Below are 17311 nucleotides of genomic sequence, written 5' to 3' on the forward strand. Positions count from 1 at the left end.
TGAAGCAATCAAAGTCCTGATCAAACTTGGACTCGACTGGTTTCAGAGTCCGAGTGTGAGCAGGTTTCGGTGAAGGGCTCTGAGGTATCCTGGAGATAGACGGTCCCATCCGAACAAGCCAGGGGTTTGTCTCACCAGCTCCCCCGCAGATTCCTCCTCCCGATTTTTGCTCTTTGTCTTGCAGAGTGCTTTCAGCCACCTTAATGCAGTTAGCAAGCTTTGAATTTATCTGATCGATCCCTGAGAGCATGTCGCCCGACCTCTTCTGCGGCGGGTTTAGTGCGTTAGGGTTCTGCTGTAGCACAGATGGGCTGAGAGCGGTTTCTGCAAGTTTGATGCAGCCCTCTATCGATCGTGAAACTTGATCCACTCCGGCGAGTAGTTTTGAGTTTTTGATCTTAGGGCGTTTGATTGTCTTTAGATGAGCCAGGTATTTTCCAAGAGTTTTGGAAAAGTAAGGCTTTTCGGAATCAGAATTTGTGTCGAACTTGACCAAACCAAGAGTTTGGTTTTGAGTTGTCACGTTTCCTGGGTTGTCCGAGTCGAGTTCAGGTGGAGCTCTTTTCTCGTCGAGATCCGTGGACTCGCGGATGCCGGCGAGTTGGGAGCGGGTTTTCGATTTAGGCGAGTTAGGCGTGACAAGGTGGCTGGAAAAGCCTCCCGTCCCATCAGCCGTGCAAGCCCAGGAACCAAAAACGAAAGTCGTGCCTTCTGGCACGCTGTTGGCGTTGCTTGATCCAGCCATCGAATTCGTTGGTGAACTCGCTGAAACCCCCTACCTGGCGCGCCAGCTGTCGGTGTTTACCGCCAAGCCTGCTCAGGGATACCCTTAGCAGTAGGGTTTGTAGATAGGGATCGACTGCTCTAGAACTCGATGGTACAAGAAACACAAAGATTTAGACAGGTTCGGGCCGCGAGTTTGCGTAATACCCTACTTTCTGTGTGGTTTGTATTGCCTTAGGTGTTGATGATTGTTTGGAGGGGATCCCTGCTCGCCCTTATATATCCGGGGGGACAGGGTTACATGGAAAGTTCTAGCCGAGTACAGTTGGAGTCCTACTACAACACAATCGGGTAGTTTCTTTTGTACTGCAGCTAGTTCTACACCTATTCGAGTAGTTACAAAAGAGGTAAGGTACATCCATGAGCTATCCCTTACTCTAGAACATTCTATGTCTATAAGCAGTCCGCCCCGGGTCTGACACCGAGATGAGCACCTTTTGTGCTTCATTTTCTTTTTCTATTTTTGTTTCCTCCCCTTGTGCTATATATGACAAGAATTCTAAATTAATTATTTGCGACGAATTTGCTAAAATGTCAAAGGTTATGGGCTGCTTCATGAAGAAATCGTCAAAGGTTATGGACTGCTTCATGAAGAAATCAACAAAACGTCACTATGTTATGGGCCTGATATCCATATTGCATATTCATGACGATCTCTGAAAATGTTACAAAAATTTCGTCAGAATTCGTCACAGATTAAATGGTTTCTTGTAGTGGTATTGAAGGCCACAAAATAAATGGATATAACAGCAGGTAAAATCGTGCAAGGGAATTTGAAACTATGATTAGTCTTTTGCCTTTTTTTCATATATAGGGCAGTTCTTGCAGTTTGAAGTGACAATTAGAGGAGGGAATCTATCTATCCATTGACAGATTGCCACCCATAAAATCGGTCGCTTTTTGCAACAACAAATCCATCCTTTCATTGTAGAATACGTGTACCAAAATTGCACCTTGTATTTTTGAACATTTTTTTGTATATGGAACAATTATTAGCAGAATAGTACAAAATGTTAGTCTGATTTTATGAAACATTTTATTTCTCTACCTAGAATATTTTATTTTATTATTAATCGGAACATTTTACTGAAATACGGGAGATCATATATTTGGACCTAATGTAACAGTACTTGCCTCGAGTGTGTCACCGACGTTGACGATGAAGATGAATGCACCCTCGAGAGGTTCAACGGCGTGCCACTTGCCATCGTCCCTTCTAATTTGCAGGCCCTGCACATCGTTGACGTGGAGCAGCAGCGTCACGGCGCAGGCGTCCGTGTGCGGCGACAGGCCGAGCACATCGCTGGCCCGCCTGCACGGCGGGTAGTACGTCACCTTCATGGTCTGCGGCTGGCCCCCGAACTTCTCCAGGAGGCGCTCCGGCTCAACGCCCATGTCCACGGCCATCGACCGCAGCAAGGACGACGTCACCTTCGCCACCTCCGTCGAGAACCTATCCACGGAGTTCCTGCACATGCGTAAGGAATCGGCCGGAGTCAGGATAACTTCAATTCAACTGATCTGGAGATGGAGGAAAAAACAGCGGCCGGCCGTCTGATCTGGCGGCCGGCCGGCCGGCCGGCGCACATCTTGATGACCTGAAGGACGGAGGCTGGGCGGGCCAGAACCTCATGCTCCGCGACTCCATGGGGCGAAGCTTGAGGTAGATCATGTCCGCCCAGTCCAGCTTCTGCGTCTCGGAGAAGACGAAGCCCTGGCCGTAGCCCTGGATGTCGTCCGGCAGCTGCGCGCACGCCTTCTTGGCTTCGAGCGGGAGCTTGAAGAACTCGGCTATGTCTCTCCTCACGTCCCGGATCACCTCTTCCGGCAGACCGGCACGCCATGGTTGATGAGCTACAAAATTAAACATGCATGCCGGTTGTGGGTGTGCTCTGCTGACCAACGAGAATTCCCCGTTCGTATTTCACAGGAGATTAACAATCCCATTCTCGATCGCAGAAATTAAAGATTTCTGATGTTGATCTTGATCATCGACGCCTTCACGTACCTGGAAGTAACCCCAGTGCTGACAGGCAGAGCCGAGGTTCGCGAGCTCCTCTTCCGACGACCGGGGATCGAGGAGCCTGCCGAGGTCCACGACTGGAAGCGCGCATCCGGCGGCGGCGGCGATCTCCTCGGCGACGGCCTCCTCTGTCCTGACGTACCTGTCAGGCACCAGCTCGCCGGAGCCGTTCCAAGTCTGCGCGAGTGCCTGCACGTTAGGCACCGGCAGAAACCCACCTGTTTTCGGGTGCGCCATTGGTTGATCTGGTTCTCTCCTGTTAGAATTAATGGGCCAAATGCCTATTAAAAATGATTACTAAATCCCAAGGCACATGATTTTGGGGTAGTTACAATTGTAACAGTACCGCATTGGAAGTTGAGAAGGGTGTTGTCATTTTGGATCACAATTTGCTGACTATTAACTGACCCGTGGTTAGTGACTAGTAACGGATATTTCAATGGCTGGGAGTTACTAGTTTTCATGGCATTAAGCTAGGCAGCCAAAGGTCCTTCACGGTGCCTTTCATGGTGCCTTTCATGGCATTAAGCTAGGCAGCCAAAGGCCTTTCACGTAGCCTTTTGATGGCATTAACTTGAGCAGCCAATGGTCACGCCTGAGGCCTATAGAGAGGCATCATTTCTCTATCTTCCAAACGTACAACACACAAAGCTCCACCGTTGTGCTGCATTCGTGCTGTCCCGTTCCGGTTCTTGCGTGCACGAGCACCGGAAGAGTAGGCCTCCAAAACGCTGCTGTCCGTGAGTTCGCCTGCTCGGGTGAGGACGGCAATCACATTTTTGGGGAGTGTCGGCGGCGGCACGACTACTCGCTTCTATTCCTGTTCTCGGCGGCGACGTCAACTCCTTCTTGTTCGGGCGATGGCGCGGTACGACTTCTTCCCGGCGCTAGGCGAACGAGCGTGATCGTCACTGCAACATCTCTGCATTGCATCGAGCGGGACGACTACAACAACAAAGCACCATGTCGCTTTCGGGTGCTTCCGGCTCTGCCGCTGGGTATGCTAATCGTATTCTCAAAATTGCAATCTTTGTGATTAGCATAAACACTGTGATTGACATGCTTTATTTGAGAGTTTTCACATGTCATGCTTTGCTGGTTAGCACTAGTTTCATGTTCATGATGACTTTGATGATGAATTTCTTTGATAAGCACATATATGATATCATGATCATGCATTTCTTGTTTGCGTCATATTTATGGAATAAATTAAACATGAAATTGTCTAGATTTCTAACAATCCAAAAACATGATTTTAGACAATTTTCATCTGTTGGCTTTGCGGGTTTGTTGAAACCACCGCCGTTTGAGGGCACTCACTACAAGAGATGGCGCCAGAAAACTATTATGTGGTTGACCTCTTTGCGTTGCTTTTATGTGGTGACTGAGATGCCTGCTACTGTTCGAGCCGTTGATGAGCAATGTTAGTTCGATCATGATGACACCAATTGTAAGGCTGGCTTGCTGAGTGTCATTGGAGATTCTCTCATTGATGCATATATACAGCTTCCGACTGGTAAGGCTATTTGGGATGCACTTGAGGCCCGTTATGACGTTTCTGACGCCGGTTCTGAGTTGTACGTCATGGAGCAGTTCCATGACTATCGGATGGTTGAGAACCATCCGGTGGTCGAACAGGCTCATGAGATACAGGTACTGGTGAAGGAACTTGAGCTGTTTGGGTGTGCGCTCCCTGATAAGTTTGTGGCAGGTTGCATGATTGCAAAGCTGCCACAATCATGGACTGACTTTGCAACGTCTCTCAAACATAAGAGGCAAGAGTTTAGTACTGCTGAGCTTGTTGGGACTCTTGATGTTGAGGACAAGGCTAGAGCAAAAGATGTTAAAGGCAAGAAAGTCGTTGAGGGGAGTTCTAGCGCACATGTGGTGCAAAAGAGTCGTCCCAAACCACATAAAAAGAAATTTCAGCAAGAGCTTAAGCAGAAGCCCTCCACTTCTTTCAAAAAAGGGAAAAAGATGACCTAGGAAAAGATGAATTGTTGCACCTGTGGCAAGACTGGGCACTTTGCGAGAGAGTGTCTGGAGGCTAAGTGGAAGCCTCCTGCACAGAAATCAGTTAACATCGTTGAGACTGAAGCAGCTACTTCTGGGTATGGTAAATTTTTACCTTCTGTATTTTTAGTTTGTTATTCAACTGATTGGTGGGTTGATACCGGTGTAAATATTCATGTATGTGCTGACTTTTTCTTGTTTTCTTTTTACCAGGCCGGGCGGGCTGCCTCCTTGCTGATGGGGAATGGAGCGCGTGCAGCTGTTCATGGTGTTGGTACGGTCGATCTGAAACTTACTTCGGGAAAGACCGTGCAGCTCAAGAACGTGAATCATGTCCCCTCAATAAAGAAGAACTTGATTAGTGGCTCCTTACTCTGTCGTGATGGTTATAAGATAGTATTTGAATCTAATAAATGTGTTATTTCTAAGTATGGAACTTTTGTTGGAAAAGGCTATGAGAGCGGAGGCTTATTCCGCTTGTCTTTGGTTGATACTTGCTTTAAGTCTGTGAACAATGTGGTTAATAATGTTGAGACTAATATTTGGCATTCGAGATTATGTCATGTTAACATTGGCTGCATGTCCCGCTTAGCTAGTTTGAATTTAATTCCTAAATTTGATGTTGTCAAAAATTCAAAGTGCCATGTGTGTGTTGAAGCAAAACAACCTCGCAAGCCTCACAAGGCTGCTGCGGCGAGAGAGTTGGCACCGCTTGAATTAATTTATTCAGGTATTTGTGAGATGAATGAAATATTGACCAAAGGTGGCAAGAAATTTTTCATGACGCTTATAGATGATTGCACTAGATTTTGCTACGTGTATCTATTGAAAACAAAGGATGAAGCGTTGTATTATTTTAAAATCTATAAGGCTGAAGTAGAAAACTAACTTGAAAAGAAAATTAAACAGGTGTGTTCTGATCGCGGAGAAGAGTATTTTTCAAATGAATTTTCTGAGTTTTGCGTGGAGCATGGAATTATTCATGAGAGGACACTGCCATACTCACCACAATCCAATGGGATTGCTGAGAGAAAGAACCGTACTCTAACTGATTTGGTTAACGCCATGTTAGAAACTGCGGGACTACCTAAGGAATGGTGGGGTGAGGCGATTTTGACAGCGTGTCATGTCCTGAATAGGGTGCCCACAAAGAACAAAGAAATTACACTATTCGAGGAATAGGAGAAAAAGAGATTAAATCTCTCTTATTTGCGAACATGAGGTTGTTTGGCAAAGTTGAATGTGCCAATTAACAAGAAGCGAAAGTTTGGACCCAAAACCGTTGATTGTGTTTTTCTTAGTTATGCTATACACAGCGTGGGTTATAGATTTTTAATAATAAGTTCCAAAATACCGGATATGATTGAAGGTACTATCATGGAATCGAGAGACGTAACATTTTTTGAAAATGAAATTCCCATGAAAAATACACCTATCACTTCTAGTCATGATTCTATTTCTTTTGAGGATGTCCATGAACCGATAAATAATTATGATTTTGAAACTCATGTTTAAACTCCTGTGGAGGATAATAATACAGTCACTCGAAAGAGCAAGAGACAAAGAGTTGCAAAATCCTTTGGTGAGGACTTTATTATATACCTCGCGGAAGACACTCCTACAACCATTGCTTAGGCATATTCATCCATTGATGCTGACTTATGGAAGGAATCAGTGCAAAGTGAGATGGATTCTATTATGTCTAATGAGACTTGGGAAGTGGTTGATCTTCCTTATGGATGTAAATCTGTGGGGTGTAAATGGGTGTTCAAAAAGAAAATGAGATCTGATGATACTGTTGAGAAGTACAAGGCAAGGCTGGTGGCTAAGGGCTATACACAAAAGGAAGGAGAAGATTACTTTGATACTTACTCACCAGTTGTCCGACTGACGACCATACGTGTGCTCATATCCTTGTCTACCTCACATGGTCTTCTCATTCGTCAGATGGATGTTAAGACATCTTTCTTAAATGGAGAGCTTGAGAAAGAGATTTATATGGATCGGCCTGATGGATTTGTGGCAAAACGTCAAGAGGGTAAGGTTTGTAAGCTGCTAAAATCCTTGTATGGCCTAAAGCAAGCTCCTAAGCAGTGGCATGAGAAATTTGATTAAACTTTAACATCAGCCGGCTTTGTGGTGAATGAAGCTGATAAATGTGTGTATTATCGGTTCGGTGGAGGTAATGGTGTCATTTTGTGCTTATATGTGGATGATATTTTAATATTCGGGAATAATATTGAAGTCATCAAAGAAGTGAAAAATTTTCTAACAACTTTGAGATGAAAGACTTGGGTGAGGCTGATGTTATTTTTAACATTAAGCTATTGAGAGAAGAAGGAAATGGTGGGGTTACTCTTGTGCAGTCCCACTATGTGGAAAAGGTGTTAAATCGTTTTGGGTACGATGACTGTGCACCAACTCCAACTCCTTATGACCCAAGCGTGATTTTGAGGAAAAATCGGAAAATTGCAAGAGACCAATTGAGATATTCACAAATAATTGGTTCTCTCATGTATTTGGCTAGTGCAACCAGACCTGATATCTCGTTTGCTGTGAGCAAACTAAGCCGGTTTGTGTCAAATCCGGGAGATATTCACTGGGTTGCTCTTGAGAGAGTACTATGCTATCTAAAAGGCACAATGAGTTATGGAATTCACTTTATTGGGTATCCATGGGTACTATAAGGTTATTGTGATGCTAATTTGATTTCTGATGCTGATGAGCTGTATGCCACAAGCGAATATGAGTTTCTGCTTGGAGGTGGTGCTGTTTTCTGGAAGTCTTGCAAGCAGACTATCGTAACGAAGTCTACAATGGAAGCAGAACTGACGACATTGGATAATGCGGGCGCTGAAGCCGAGTGGCTACGTGAGCTCCTTATGGATTTGTTGATTGTAGAGAAACATATACCGGCTATATCCATGAACTGTGACAATCAAACTGTAATAACAAAGGTGAACAGTTCTAAGGACAATATGAAGTCTACAAGGCATGTGAAAAGGCGCATGAAGACTGTCAGAAAGTTGAGAAACTCCGGAGTAATATCATTGGACTATGTCCATACATCTAATAATCTGGCAGATCAGTTTACTAAGGGTCTATCACGCAATGTGATAGAAGGTGCATCGAGATCCCGTGAATTAAGATGGCGAAACAAACTAGTGGATGGCTGAGGGAGAGACTCCTTAGAATAAAGTCTAGCTCATTTGAGATGCACCGTCTCTCCAATACTATTAGGGAGGTTGATTAAACTCTTAATGTGATCTGAGTGGCTTGGTAAAGCAGGGATGTTGTCCTACAGGACATCCTAAAAGGAACACACCTATATGAGTTCGACTGCTAGTCACAGTCTATGAGATCGGGTAATCTCTAGAGACTCATGAAAGGCACGGGAGTACGACTTATATGCTCCAAATAGAGGGGATGCAGTTTGCAGCCTAGTATCGGTTAAGGGCTTGAGTGAAACTTGTTCGCACAAAACTGTCAATTCAAGGCATAGTCCACTATTCAGTTGTGATCAAGTATAGCTCATGCTCTAGGTGGATGTTCAACCCTAACCAGGTCTCCATCGAAACACCGGTATATCTAAACAACGGTGGAACTGAACATGTGTCTTGGAATTTGGTGGGGATTGTTAGAATTAATGGGCCAAATGCCTATTAAAAATGATCAATAAATCCCAAGGCACATGATTTTGGGGTAGTTACAATTGTAACAGTACCGCATTGGAAGTTGAGAAGGGTGTTGTCATTTTGGATCACAATTTGATGACTATTAACTAACCCGTGGTTAGTGACTAGTAACGAACATTTCAATGGCTGGGAGTTACTAGTTTTCATGGCATTAAGCTAGGCAGCCAAAGGTCCTTCACAGTGCCTTTCATGGTGCCTTTCATGGCATTAAGCTGGGCAGCCAAAGGCCTTTTACGGTGCCTTTTGATGGCATTAACTTGAGCAGCCAAAGGTCACGCTTGGGGCCTATAGAGAGGCATCCTTTCTCTGTCTTCCAGACGTACAACACACAAAGCTCCACCGTTGTGCTGCGTTCCTGCTGCCCCATTCCGGTTCTTGCGCTCACGAGCACCGGAAGAGTAGGCCTCCAAAACGCTGCTGTTCGTGAGTTCGCCTGCTCGGGTGAGGACGGCAATCACGTTTTTGGGGAGTGTCGGCGGCGGCACGACTACTCGCTTCTATTCCTGTTCCCGGCGGCGACGTCAACTCCTTCCTGTTCGGGCGACGGCGCGGTACGACTTCTTCCCGGCGCTAGGCAAACGAGCGTGATCGTCACTGCAACATCTCTGCACTGCATCGAGCGGGACGACTACAACAACAAAGCACCATGTCGCTTTCGGGTGCTTCCGGCTCTGCCGCTGGGTATGCTAATCTTATTCTCAAAATTGCAATCTTTGTGATTAGCATAAACACTGTGATTGACATGCTTTATTTGAGAGTTTTCACATGTCATGCTTTGCTGGTTTGCCCTAGTTTCATGTTCATGATGACTTTGATGATGAATTTCTTTGATAAGCACATATATGATATCATGATCATGCATTTCTTGTTTGCGTCATATTTATGGAATAAATTAAACATGAAATTGTCTAGATTTCTAGCATCTCCTTCCGGGGAAGGAGATGATGGTGATGATACTTCACTTGGTCTTCTCGTGCTGAATACCGAGGCCCTGAAGTACTGATGAGCGGTGATGCTGACATGTATTCCTCCCTTCCATTATTGTGGGCATATTTTAGAAAGCAAGTGCTTTTCAAAGTGGAAGATTGTAATCTTCGATTTCTATACATGATGCCACTTGCTATAAAATCAAACACTATATTAAAACAGTTTGAAATGTGAATCTGTTAAGCAACTATTGTACACTAAACATAACATGCATGTGTATCCACTTCAGTTGGTGTTTCGTGATAGCAATAGCTATTTTGTGCACTGTTGGTCAAAGTTCAGGCCTTCGAATCTGATTGATGGCTCTTTCGATATTCCCCTTGCACCCTTATTGCGGTACGTGTAGACTGTACTACCATCCAGGCAGGTGTGACCGTGGGAGATTGCTTTCGGCCATTTCAGAACAACTTCAATTGTTTATTCACAAAATTGGTGTGGCATAATAGCAATAGCTAGCCGATGGTATATTACCGATTAAAAGTTCAGACTCCAGTTCTGATTGATGGTCTTAGCTCTTGTTTAGATGCATAAAGTTTTGACTGTAAAACATTGTAGCACTTTCGTTTGTATTTGATAATTATTGTCCCGCCATGAGTTAACTAGACTCAAAAAATTCGTCTCGCAAATTATAGACAAACTGTATAATTAGTTATTTTGTTTAGCTACATTTAATACTTCATACATGCGTTCAAAGATTCGATGTGATAGAAAATCTTGTAAAGTTTTGAAATTTTAAAGGCATCTAAACAAGGGGTTACAATAGACAATTGTATGACACTGACAGAGTGATGGACAGCTAGGTTCACGCAACGTCGAAGACGATGAAGACTGATGAACTAGTTTCTTTAAATTCATCCAAGTAAACCATTTCACTAAAGAAGCAATATCTCTCTTCCTAAATGCCTTCACTGGAATCACACCTTTTGAAAGCCACCTCACAAAAATAAAGCTTAAACCATCATATCACCAATCTACTCGTAATAATTTACGACATGGGTGCTCTGCAAAGGGTTTCCACAGTTTACAGGGCCAGGGGAGCAAGAGGGCCAAAAAGCTTATTCGGTGGAGCATATGCAGATCAAATGGGGCACAACGTGGCTACGGCGACAGCTAAGCCCAGCCATCATACTCATTCAGTAAAACTCGTGATTTCACCATGGGTTTCCAGCCTCGTAGCCATTCCAGTGTTTCTGCATACCAAGCACGGAAAGGTCATGCTAGTCAAGTCTAATATATACACTGGTGCGATAAATAAATAAATCAACAAGTATGCGATGACATACTTCAGACATACCAATATGCACGACGAATCCAAGATAAACTGGAGAAGAAAAACAAATATAACAACCTATATGATACAGTAACTTCAAATCAACTCCGTAGTACCTTAGAAGGTAATAAATATGTGGGATATACTTTCCATTTCATGGGCATATCATATCAGGGAATAATTGAGAAGCAGCAACTAGTTTTAAAATTACTGTGAGGAGCAATATATCATGCAATATCACAAAGAAAGGGGTGTCGCACTTTAGAACAGCAGAGGAACTGCAGGTGCTGACAGCTGTAACATTCTTCTTGTAGAACAGGATGGAGATAAGACCACCATGTGGTCTGACTGATGATATAGATGACCTATGGAAAGCTTATGCTGGTCCCATGCTTTGAAAACCCCTGTATCATCAAAGGCAATGAGTTTTTAGGCAGTGTTGCACGTAACATCACCGCTCAGGGTTCAAGAAGTGCAACGACTTACAGTGTTTTATTTCATCAGCAATCCTGTTCACTGAAAAATATCAGATATCGCACAGCAAATCGTCAAGTCAGACACAGACATCAGTAAATCACACACAGCACTAACTGGATAACCATGGATGCAGTTGGTACAACTGGGTACATGTGAATATGTGGTGAAACAAGCATGGAAGTAGCATGGTATCTGAATAACACATTGCACCTATTATTATGTACTCTCTCCGTCCCAAATTATTGATCATTTTAGCTTTTCTAGATACATAGATTTTGCTATGCATCTAGACATAATATATATTTAGGTGCATAGCAAAATCTATGCAGAAAAACCAAAACGACTAATAATTTGGGACGGATGGAGTACTTGGTTGGACATTTGATTAAGGAACTAGGTGTATTTTCAATAGGACAGTGCTTCATGCACTACAAAAATAAATCAGATGTGTATGACAAAATGATAATGAAGAATTCTGAAAGAAGAGAAGAAATGAGATCTTGTGATGGACAGAGGAAGCAGAACCAGATCCTAGAATAGATATCGACGTACAAACAAGGAACAACAAACGCAACTAATCATCAGGTTCAATTATATATCAAAATTGCGAGCAAGACATCTGGGTGCATCACCATCATAATACTCTTTAATAAAAAAAAGGTGAAATGGCTACATCTTCTAAAGAATCCCTACATCATTTAGTGTTATGCAAGGCTCAATCTCTTTGTTGACCCTAAGATTGAAAGAGGGGGTAGCACAGGAGACAAGAAAAATTTAGTGCAGCAGCAGCAGAAACTAATTTTGGGGTAGATGGCCAGTTTGTGCATTTAAGTGTTCACAAGTAAAAATTCCAAAATCAAATGATGAAAAGGAGGTGCCTAGCTTGCATGCAGACAGCTTTTTTTATATAATTTTGACAGCACATTTACACAGTACCATTATGAGCTACATTGGGAGAATGGCAGCCCAAGACCAAGCCCTTGGCATAGCAGTAAGGGCCTGATGAGTCCGGCCCAGGTGGGATTGGATGAAAAGTCCGACACACCGATCCGGATTCCCCGAATCCCACAATCTTAGCACCGACAGCCGAAAATACGACGCACCGATCCGGCCTCAGGAGCCACTAGGGCCCAACGACCTGAACCTCGGCAATCTTAGCACCGTACTCCGGCGCACCCCTCGGGGAAAGGCCCAATCACCCCAAAAGACTAGTCTGATAGGAGAAGGGTGGCTCTCCCTTTTAAGATAGCTTCCTCCTCCCAAGCTAAGCAAGGTGGGATTATTCAGAGGCTCACACGGTCGCCGCCCGACTACAACTGGGCCACTTTTGGCCCATTTTTGTTGCGCCTTTGCCAGCGGGTAATAGTGGAGGATGTCCTCATCATTCCCACCCCCTTAACAAGGGCCCAGCTCTGATACCAAATGATGAGTCCGGCCCAGGTGGGATTGGATGAAAATCCCGACACACCGATCCGGATTCCGCGAATCCCGCAATCTTAGCACCGGCAGCCGAAAATACGACGCACCGATCCGGCCTCAGGAGCCCACTAGGGCCCAACGACCTGAACCTCGGCAATCTTAGCACCGTACTCCGGCGCACCCCTCGGGGAAAGGCCCAATCACCCCAAAAGACTAATCCGATAGGGGAATGGTGGCTCTCCCTTTTAAGGTGGCTTCCTCCTCCCAAGCTAAGAAAGGTGGGATTATTCAGAGGCTCACACGGTCGCCGCCCGACTACAACTGGGCCACTTTTGGCCCATTTTTGTTGCGTCTTTGCCAGCGGGTAATAGTGGAGGATGTCCTCATCAGGGCCTTATCTTCTTTAACTACAGTCTACAGGATCGCAATAGGCTTACTTATCTAGACTCTAGAGGCCCCCTTAACAAAATAAAAATAAGATCAGACTGGATAATGCCCTTATAAGAAAATAGATGAGATACCAAATAACTAATTTTTATTGAAATTTTTAAAAAATATTCAAAATAGATATTCCTGTTGTGGAGGATGAATGCAAATAACTATCATTGTGGTGAGCTGTCACTATAGCTCATGCAACTGTCCACTCTGCATCACACATGTAAACAGTAACGCTAAATACCATAGCAAGTATTTAGACTTGTTACATGAAATTATACTAGTAGGTTTCTCATCAAACGTACTTTGATATCATTACATTTTTGGTAAGTTCCATCACATAGCAAGTCAAAGACAATTACTGGACACAATGTCGCTGCCCTAATTGCTCGTAGAGAAAGGAATGAAATGAAGGTAGCAAATGAACGACATTAACATTGAATAAAAGGATCCCTTGAATAAAACTACATGCCCTAAGACAAAGAGTAGGCAGTATTATTTTACCACTAAACTCAATAATGCTTTTACATATATCCTACAGTTCTCACATAGCAATTGCCAGTAACAAAAGGCTATTGTCTCTGGCCAAAGTCAATTAATGACTGAAGCTATTTGACAACAAAGGCACAGTTGTAAACTTAAGGAATTAGTCAAGCACCATTATATTTGGTATTGTTGCGAAGTGTAAGTATAACTTCAGCGAACAGCTGTCATAATGTAATGGCGATTAACTAAGAAATTTCTAGCTCATAAAGGAGGTCAGGAGCAACAAAGAAGATTTATTGCTAAGCGCTGCCAGCGCTGGTGAACAAGAATTCATTTGTGAATACAACATAACAAATGTTAACATTTCTCATAGGTTACCAGTCGGTATACCTTGCCAAAGTATGAAGAAGCAGAAGATAACAGTAATAATCAATGCTACCAGGTTTCCAATGGAAGATGCTGGTTTGGAATTCTTCATCTTCTTCAGCGCCTTCATACGCTCAATCCTAGCCCTTTTTAACACTGCAAGCTCAGATAGTTCACTAATGAGCTTCTGATCAGCAGGGTCTAATGGTGAAGAAGTCGGTGGTCTTGGAGGTCGTGGTGGCTTCTTAGACCATTTTTTCTTTTTATCACCAGCTGCTTTATCCAAAAGCCCAACCTTAATCTCCCCTTCAGACTTCATAGACTCTCCACCTTTAACAATGGAATCTTGACAGTGTGAAGAGCAGCAAGATATGTGGTGACCCTTATCCTCCTTCAGTGCTACAAGGTCATCCCATGAGCCATGCAGCTTTCTCTTTGCATGTCCAGCTATCGTATTAATCTTCATCCCATTATTGTCCTCTCTGGGTGGCAAGCAGTTGCCTTTCTCCAAGTCAACCAATATATCTTGGTCATGTACTTCATTTACCTCCATTAGGATGGCAGGAAAATTTCTAAATAATCAAGATATAAGAAAATAGACCTCCTTCCCAACTAGCAATCAACTGCCTGCAGCAAAATGTTAGATATAAGGCAATCCATATCAAATGCCAGCCAGCTATAAAAATGTGTGCAAGCATCAGAAGGGGTAACAATCCAACTTCTCACAAATTACAAAATCAAGTAGGATAGATTCTCCTCATGCCATTGCAGATGTCTTAATCCGAAAAGGCCAATTGTTTACATGCTTCCACCATAAATTAAGACAGAACCAACCTCAAGAATAAATCATACAGGTAGTCCTGTTTGTCCACAATGTAGAGAGGCAAAGAATGGGGAGCACCACACGCCCAATCAGGGGGGGTGTCACTGATATATATAGCCAATGGGCTTGAGTATACATGGTAGAGAATCTGTATACATGAATGGCCAATAAATGCAATAAAGGCAATAAAAGCCTACAGCTATACATATCTCTAATACACAAGCTTCAACAAATCCTCTTTCTCTTAGACTCACACGGCTTATAAACATTACACCAAGAGTTATCAACACAAAAAGGACCACTGGAAAAGTTAACTTGATCTACTAAAATAAACAAAAAGAAATTGCAATATTCTAATCTAATGAGAACCCCAAGTAATCAAATTCTCAAAACTACTACCACTGGTGCCAAGTGGAAGTCGATCCAACACTGTTGATGATCAAACGGTTTTGGCTTTGACCATATAAATATCCAAAAGTGCACATAGTTAATAGATTAACAACATAAGATTGGTATTTCTAGATTAATAACATTTGAAGTAATATGTTCCTACAGATATTACTAATCAAAGTGTTGCTGGAAACCATGCCAAGTTAGGATCAAAATTTTCTGTCATCATATCACTGGTATCAGAAATGCTCATTGCCTATAAAAGCACAACTACAAATCCAATGGGAAACATATCAGAGCGACAGTCAGAGAGAGACGGCTAAACGCGAAGCCAACTTGAACCCGCTAAGTTGTTACAGGTGCGTATTGGTGCCCCTAAGGGTCACTAACACTAATCTGCTTTTGTTCAATTACAATATTACTAGTTTTTCAAATTGTGACACAGTTTAAAGAAGTAAAACTACTAATTGAACTAAAGAGAGTCATTGGTGACCCTTAGGAGCACTAGTTCACACCCCTAAAAGTTGTTGAATCCTGATTCAATTACTCAGCTAACCTTCCCGGGACCTCAAACTCGCCTGTTATCCAGTTTCCATTGCGCACCCACCCCCCAACCCCCAGGTTCAGTCTCTATGCATGAGTGATGAGAATTAGGTCATCTTCAACGCCGTGCCCCCAACCAATCGCCACCGTAGAAACAGCTATGCTCGGACGCGAGCTAGGCGAGTGCTTGCAGGACGTCAGTTTGTCTTTGCAGAATCTGCGGTTGTTTTGGGAAGACGGGGAAGAGAGGAAAAGTAAGTGGTCCTAGAGAAAGCGGGTCGCACCTTCATCGGGCAGCACCTTGTGCTCATGCTCGTCCTCGCCGCTCTTGGGGGAGACGGCGCGCGGCTGCGCCTTCCCTCCCAACCGGATCTGGACCGCCGCGACGGGAGGGCGCCGGCGCCGAGCAAAGGCGCGGAGTCACGGCGGAGATCGAGCGACTGAGTGGCGTTGCCAGAGTTGGTCGAGCACGGGAAGCGAGGCGGAGGCAACACGCGCGGGGAGGACGCGGAGGGCGAGCGGGGGCGGGGAGTCGCCGGCAGCGGCCGAGCCCTGAGGAGAACTGGAGCAGGACAGCAGGGGCAGGTGGGTTGGGCTGGAGTGCGGGGAACTGGTGATGCAAACGGGATGGGCCACGGTGGTTTATTTTCAAAACTTTTCAATAATGAATATGCAAAACGTCTAGATTCATCTGAAAATTTAATGGGGCGGATTTGCTTTGAAATATTGATTCAGGAAGTTTGAAAACAAAAAAAATCTAGGACACGTGGGAGTTTTATAATATGCTTCTTCTTCGAGAAATTTTTTCACTCAAGTTTGAAATATTTAAATTTTTTCATGCAAAATGTGATCGAGCATCTATAAAAATGATAAAATAAATAAATAATCTTAAATAAATAATAAGCGTTTACATATTTTCCTTCATAGGTACACAAATGACCACGTGTTTTAGCACATCTGTGCAATCTACATAGTATTACACTAGTTACGTGCATCTTCACTAGTACGTGTGAACAATGCAGTGTTACGATATCCATATATAACAAAATGTATGGTTATAAATAAAAATAATTGAATACTTCAACATTAATTACTTTCATTAACTACACTAGTTAGGTAGCTTAAAATTTTTTGTACATGTTGTTTGTTCAAAGAGAAAACTTCTATATATGATTCGTGCGGGATCTAGGACTTTTTCAATTGGTGGGCAACTTGCTTTCACGACGAGCAATGGAGATTGCTACCCGGAAGAATAACTATATGTGCAATTAGAAACCCATTTTGCAAATACCCCAACCAAGGGCATCTTAGTCCATGCCAAGTTAGTATAAATTTAGAGTAAATTGCACCCACCATACAACAACTTGTCAGGTGGGTGCAAATTGGTCCAACAACTTGTAAAACGCTCAATTTAGTGCAACAATTTGACAGGTGGGTGCAGATCGGTCCAACAACTTGTAAAATGCCCATCTTAATGCAATAACTTGGCTAATAGGTGAATTCACAGTCCAAACATTACACGGCAACGTAACTAACGCAAAGTCTCAATAAAGAGTATATTCATGTTAGGATAAATTACTAAGTATTATTTGACCATTGAT

The 17311-nt window shown here is 43.5% G+C and overlaps 2 protein-coding genes across 9 annotated transcripts; both read right to left on the minus strand.

The window, feature by feature from the left end:
- Positions 1-895: 895 nt before the first annotated feature.
- Positions 896-3044, minus strand: LOC120673726 (2-oxoglutarate-dependent dioxygenase 11-like). The gene is made up of 3 exons (XM_039954709.1): positions 2792-3044; positions 2382-2637; positions 896-2251 (listed from the first exon to the last, which is right to left on the minus strand). Exons 1-3 carry the CDS (start codon positions 2895-2897, stop codon positions 1885-1887), a joined length of 729 nt encoding a protein of 242 aa, XP_039810643.1. The 5' UTR covers positions 2898-3044; the 3' UTR covers positions 896-1884.
- Positions 3045-10325: 7281 nt separating this feature from the next.
- LOC120673728 lies at positions 10326-16324 on the minus strand. Of its 8 annotated transcripts, none has more exons than XR_005674775.1 (6): positions 15995-16324; positions 13979-14581; positions 11258-11287; positions 11032-11175; positions 10796-10849; positions 10326-10691 (listed from the first exon to the last, which is right to left on the minus strand). XR_005674775.1 is itself a non-coding variant. In XM_039954711.1 (5 exons), the coding sequence occupies exons 2-4, from the start codon at positions 14505-14507 to the stop codon at positions 11033-11035; spliced, it is 702 nt and encodes a 233-aa protein (XP_039810645.1). In that variant the 5' UTR covers positions 14508-14581; positions 15995-16324; the 3' UTR covers positions 10326-10691; position 11032. The 8 variants fall into 8 exon arrangements, 3 of the variants coding, with proteins under 3 accessions (XP_039810645.1, XP_039810646.1, XP_039810644.1); XR_005674776.1 differs by having other exon boundaries at positions 10785-10849; XR_005674773.1 differs by lacking the exon at positions 10796-10849 and having other exon boundaries at positions 10888-11175.
- Positions 16325-17311: the final 987 nt, after the last annotated feature.

Source organism: Panicum virgatum, chromosome 5N (assembly GCF_016808335.1).
Source record: "Panicum virgatum strain AP13 chromosome 5N, P.virgatum_v5, whole genome shotgun sequence".
In the NCBI taxonomy this organism is placed as follows: Eukaryota; Viridiplantae; Streptophyta; class Magnoliopsida; order Poales; family Poaceae; genus Panicum; species Panicum virgatum.

What these genes read in the sequence shown, in the direction of transcription:
- LOC120673726 (XM_039954709.1), bottom strand. Translation starts at nt 2,897, where the DNA reads ATGCGCGCTTCCAGTCGTGGACCTCGGCAGGCTCCTCGATCCCCGGTC. An exon ending in AGCACTGGGGTTACTTCCAG is followed by an intron (nt 2,638 to 2,791) that starts GTACGTGAAGGC and finishes TTAATTTTGTAG; the next exon opens with CTCATCAACCATGGCGTGCC. An exon ending in GCCCAGCCTCCGTCCTTCAG is followed by an intron (nt 2,252 to 2,381) that starts GTCATCAAGATG and finishes ACGCATGTGCAG; the next exon opens with GAACTCCGTGGATAGGTTCT.
- LOC120673728 (XM_039954711.1), bottom strand. Translation starts at nt 14,507, where the DNA reads ATGGAGGTAAATGAAGTACATGACCAAGATATATTGGTTGACTTGGAG. An exon ending in CTTCTTCATACTTTGGCAAG is followed by an intron (nt 11,288 to 13,978) that starts GTATACCGACTG and finishes GATATTTTTCAG; the next exon opens with TGAACAGGATTGCTGATGAA. An exon ending in TGCTGATGAAATAAAACACT is followed by an intron (nt 11,176 to 11,257) that starts GTAAGTCGTTGC and finishes TTGATGATACAG; the next exon opens with GGGTTTTCAAAGCATGGGAC.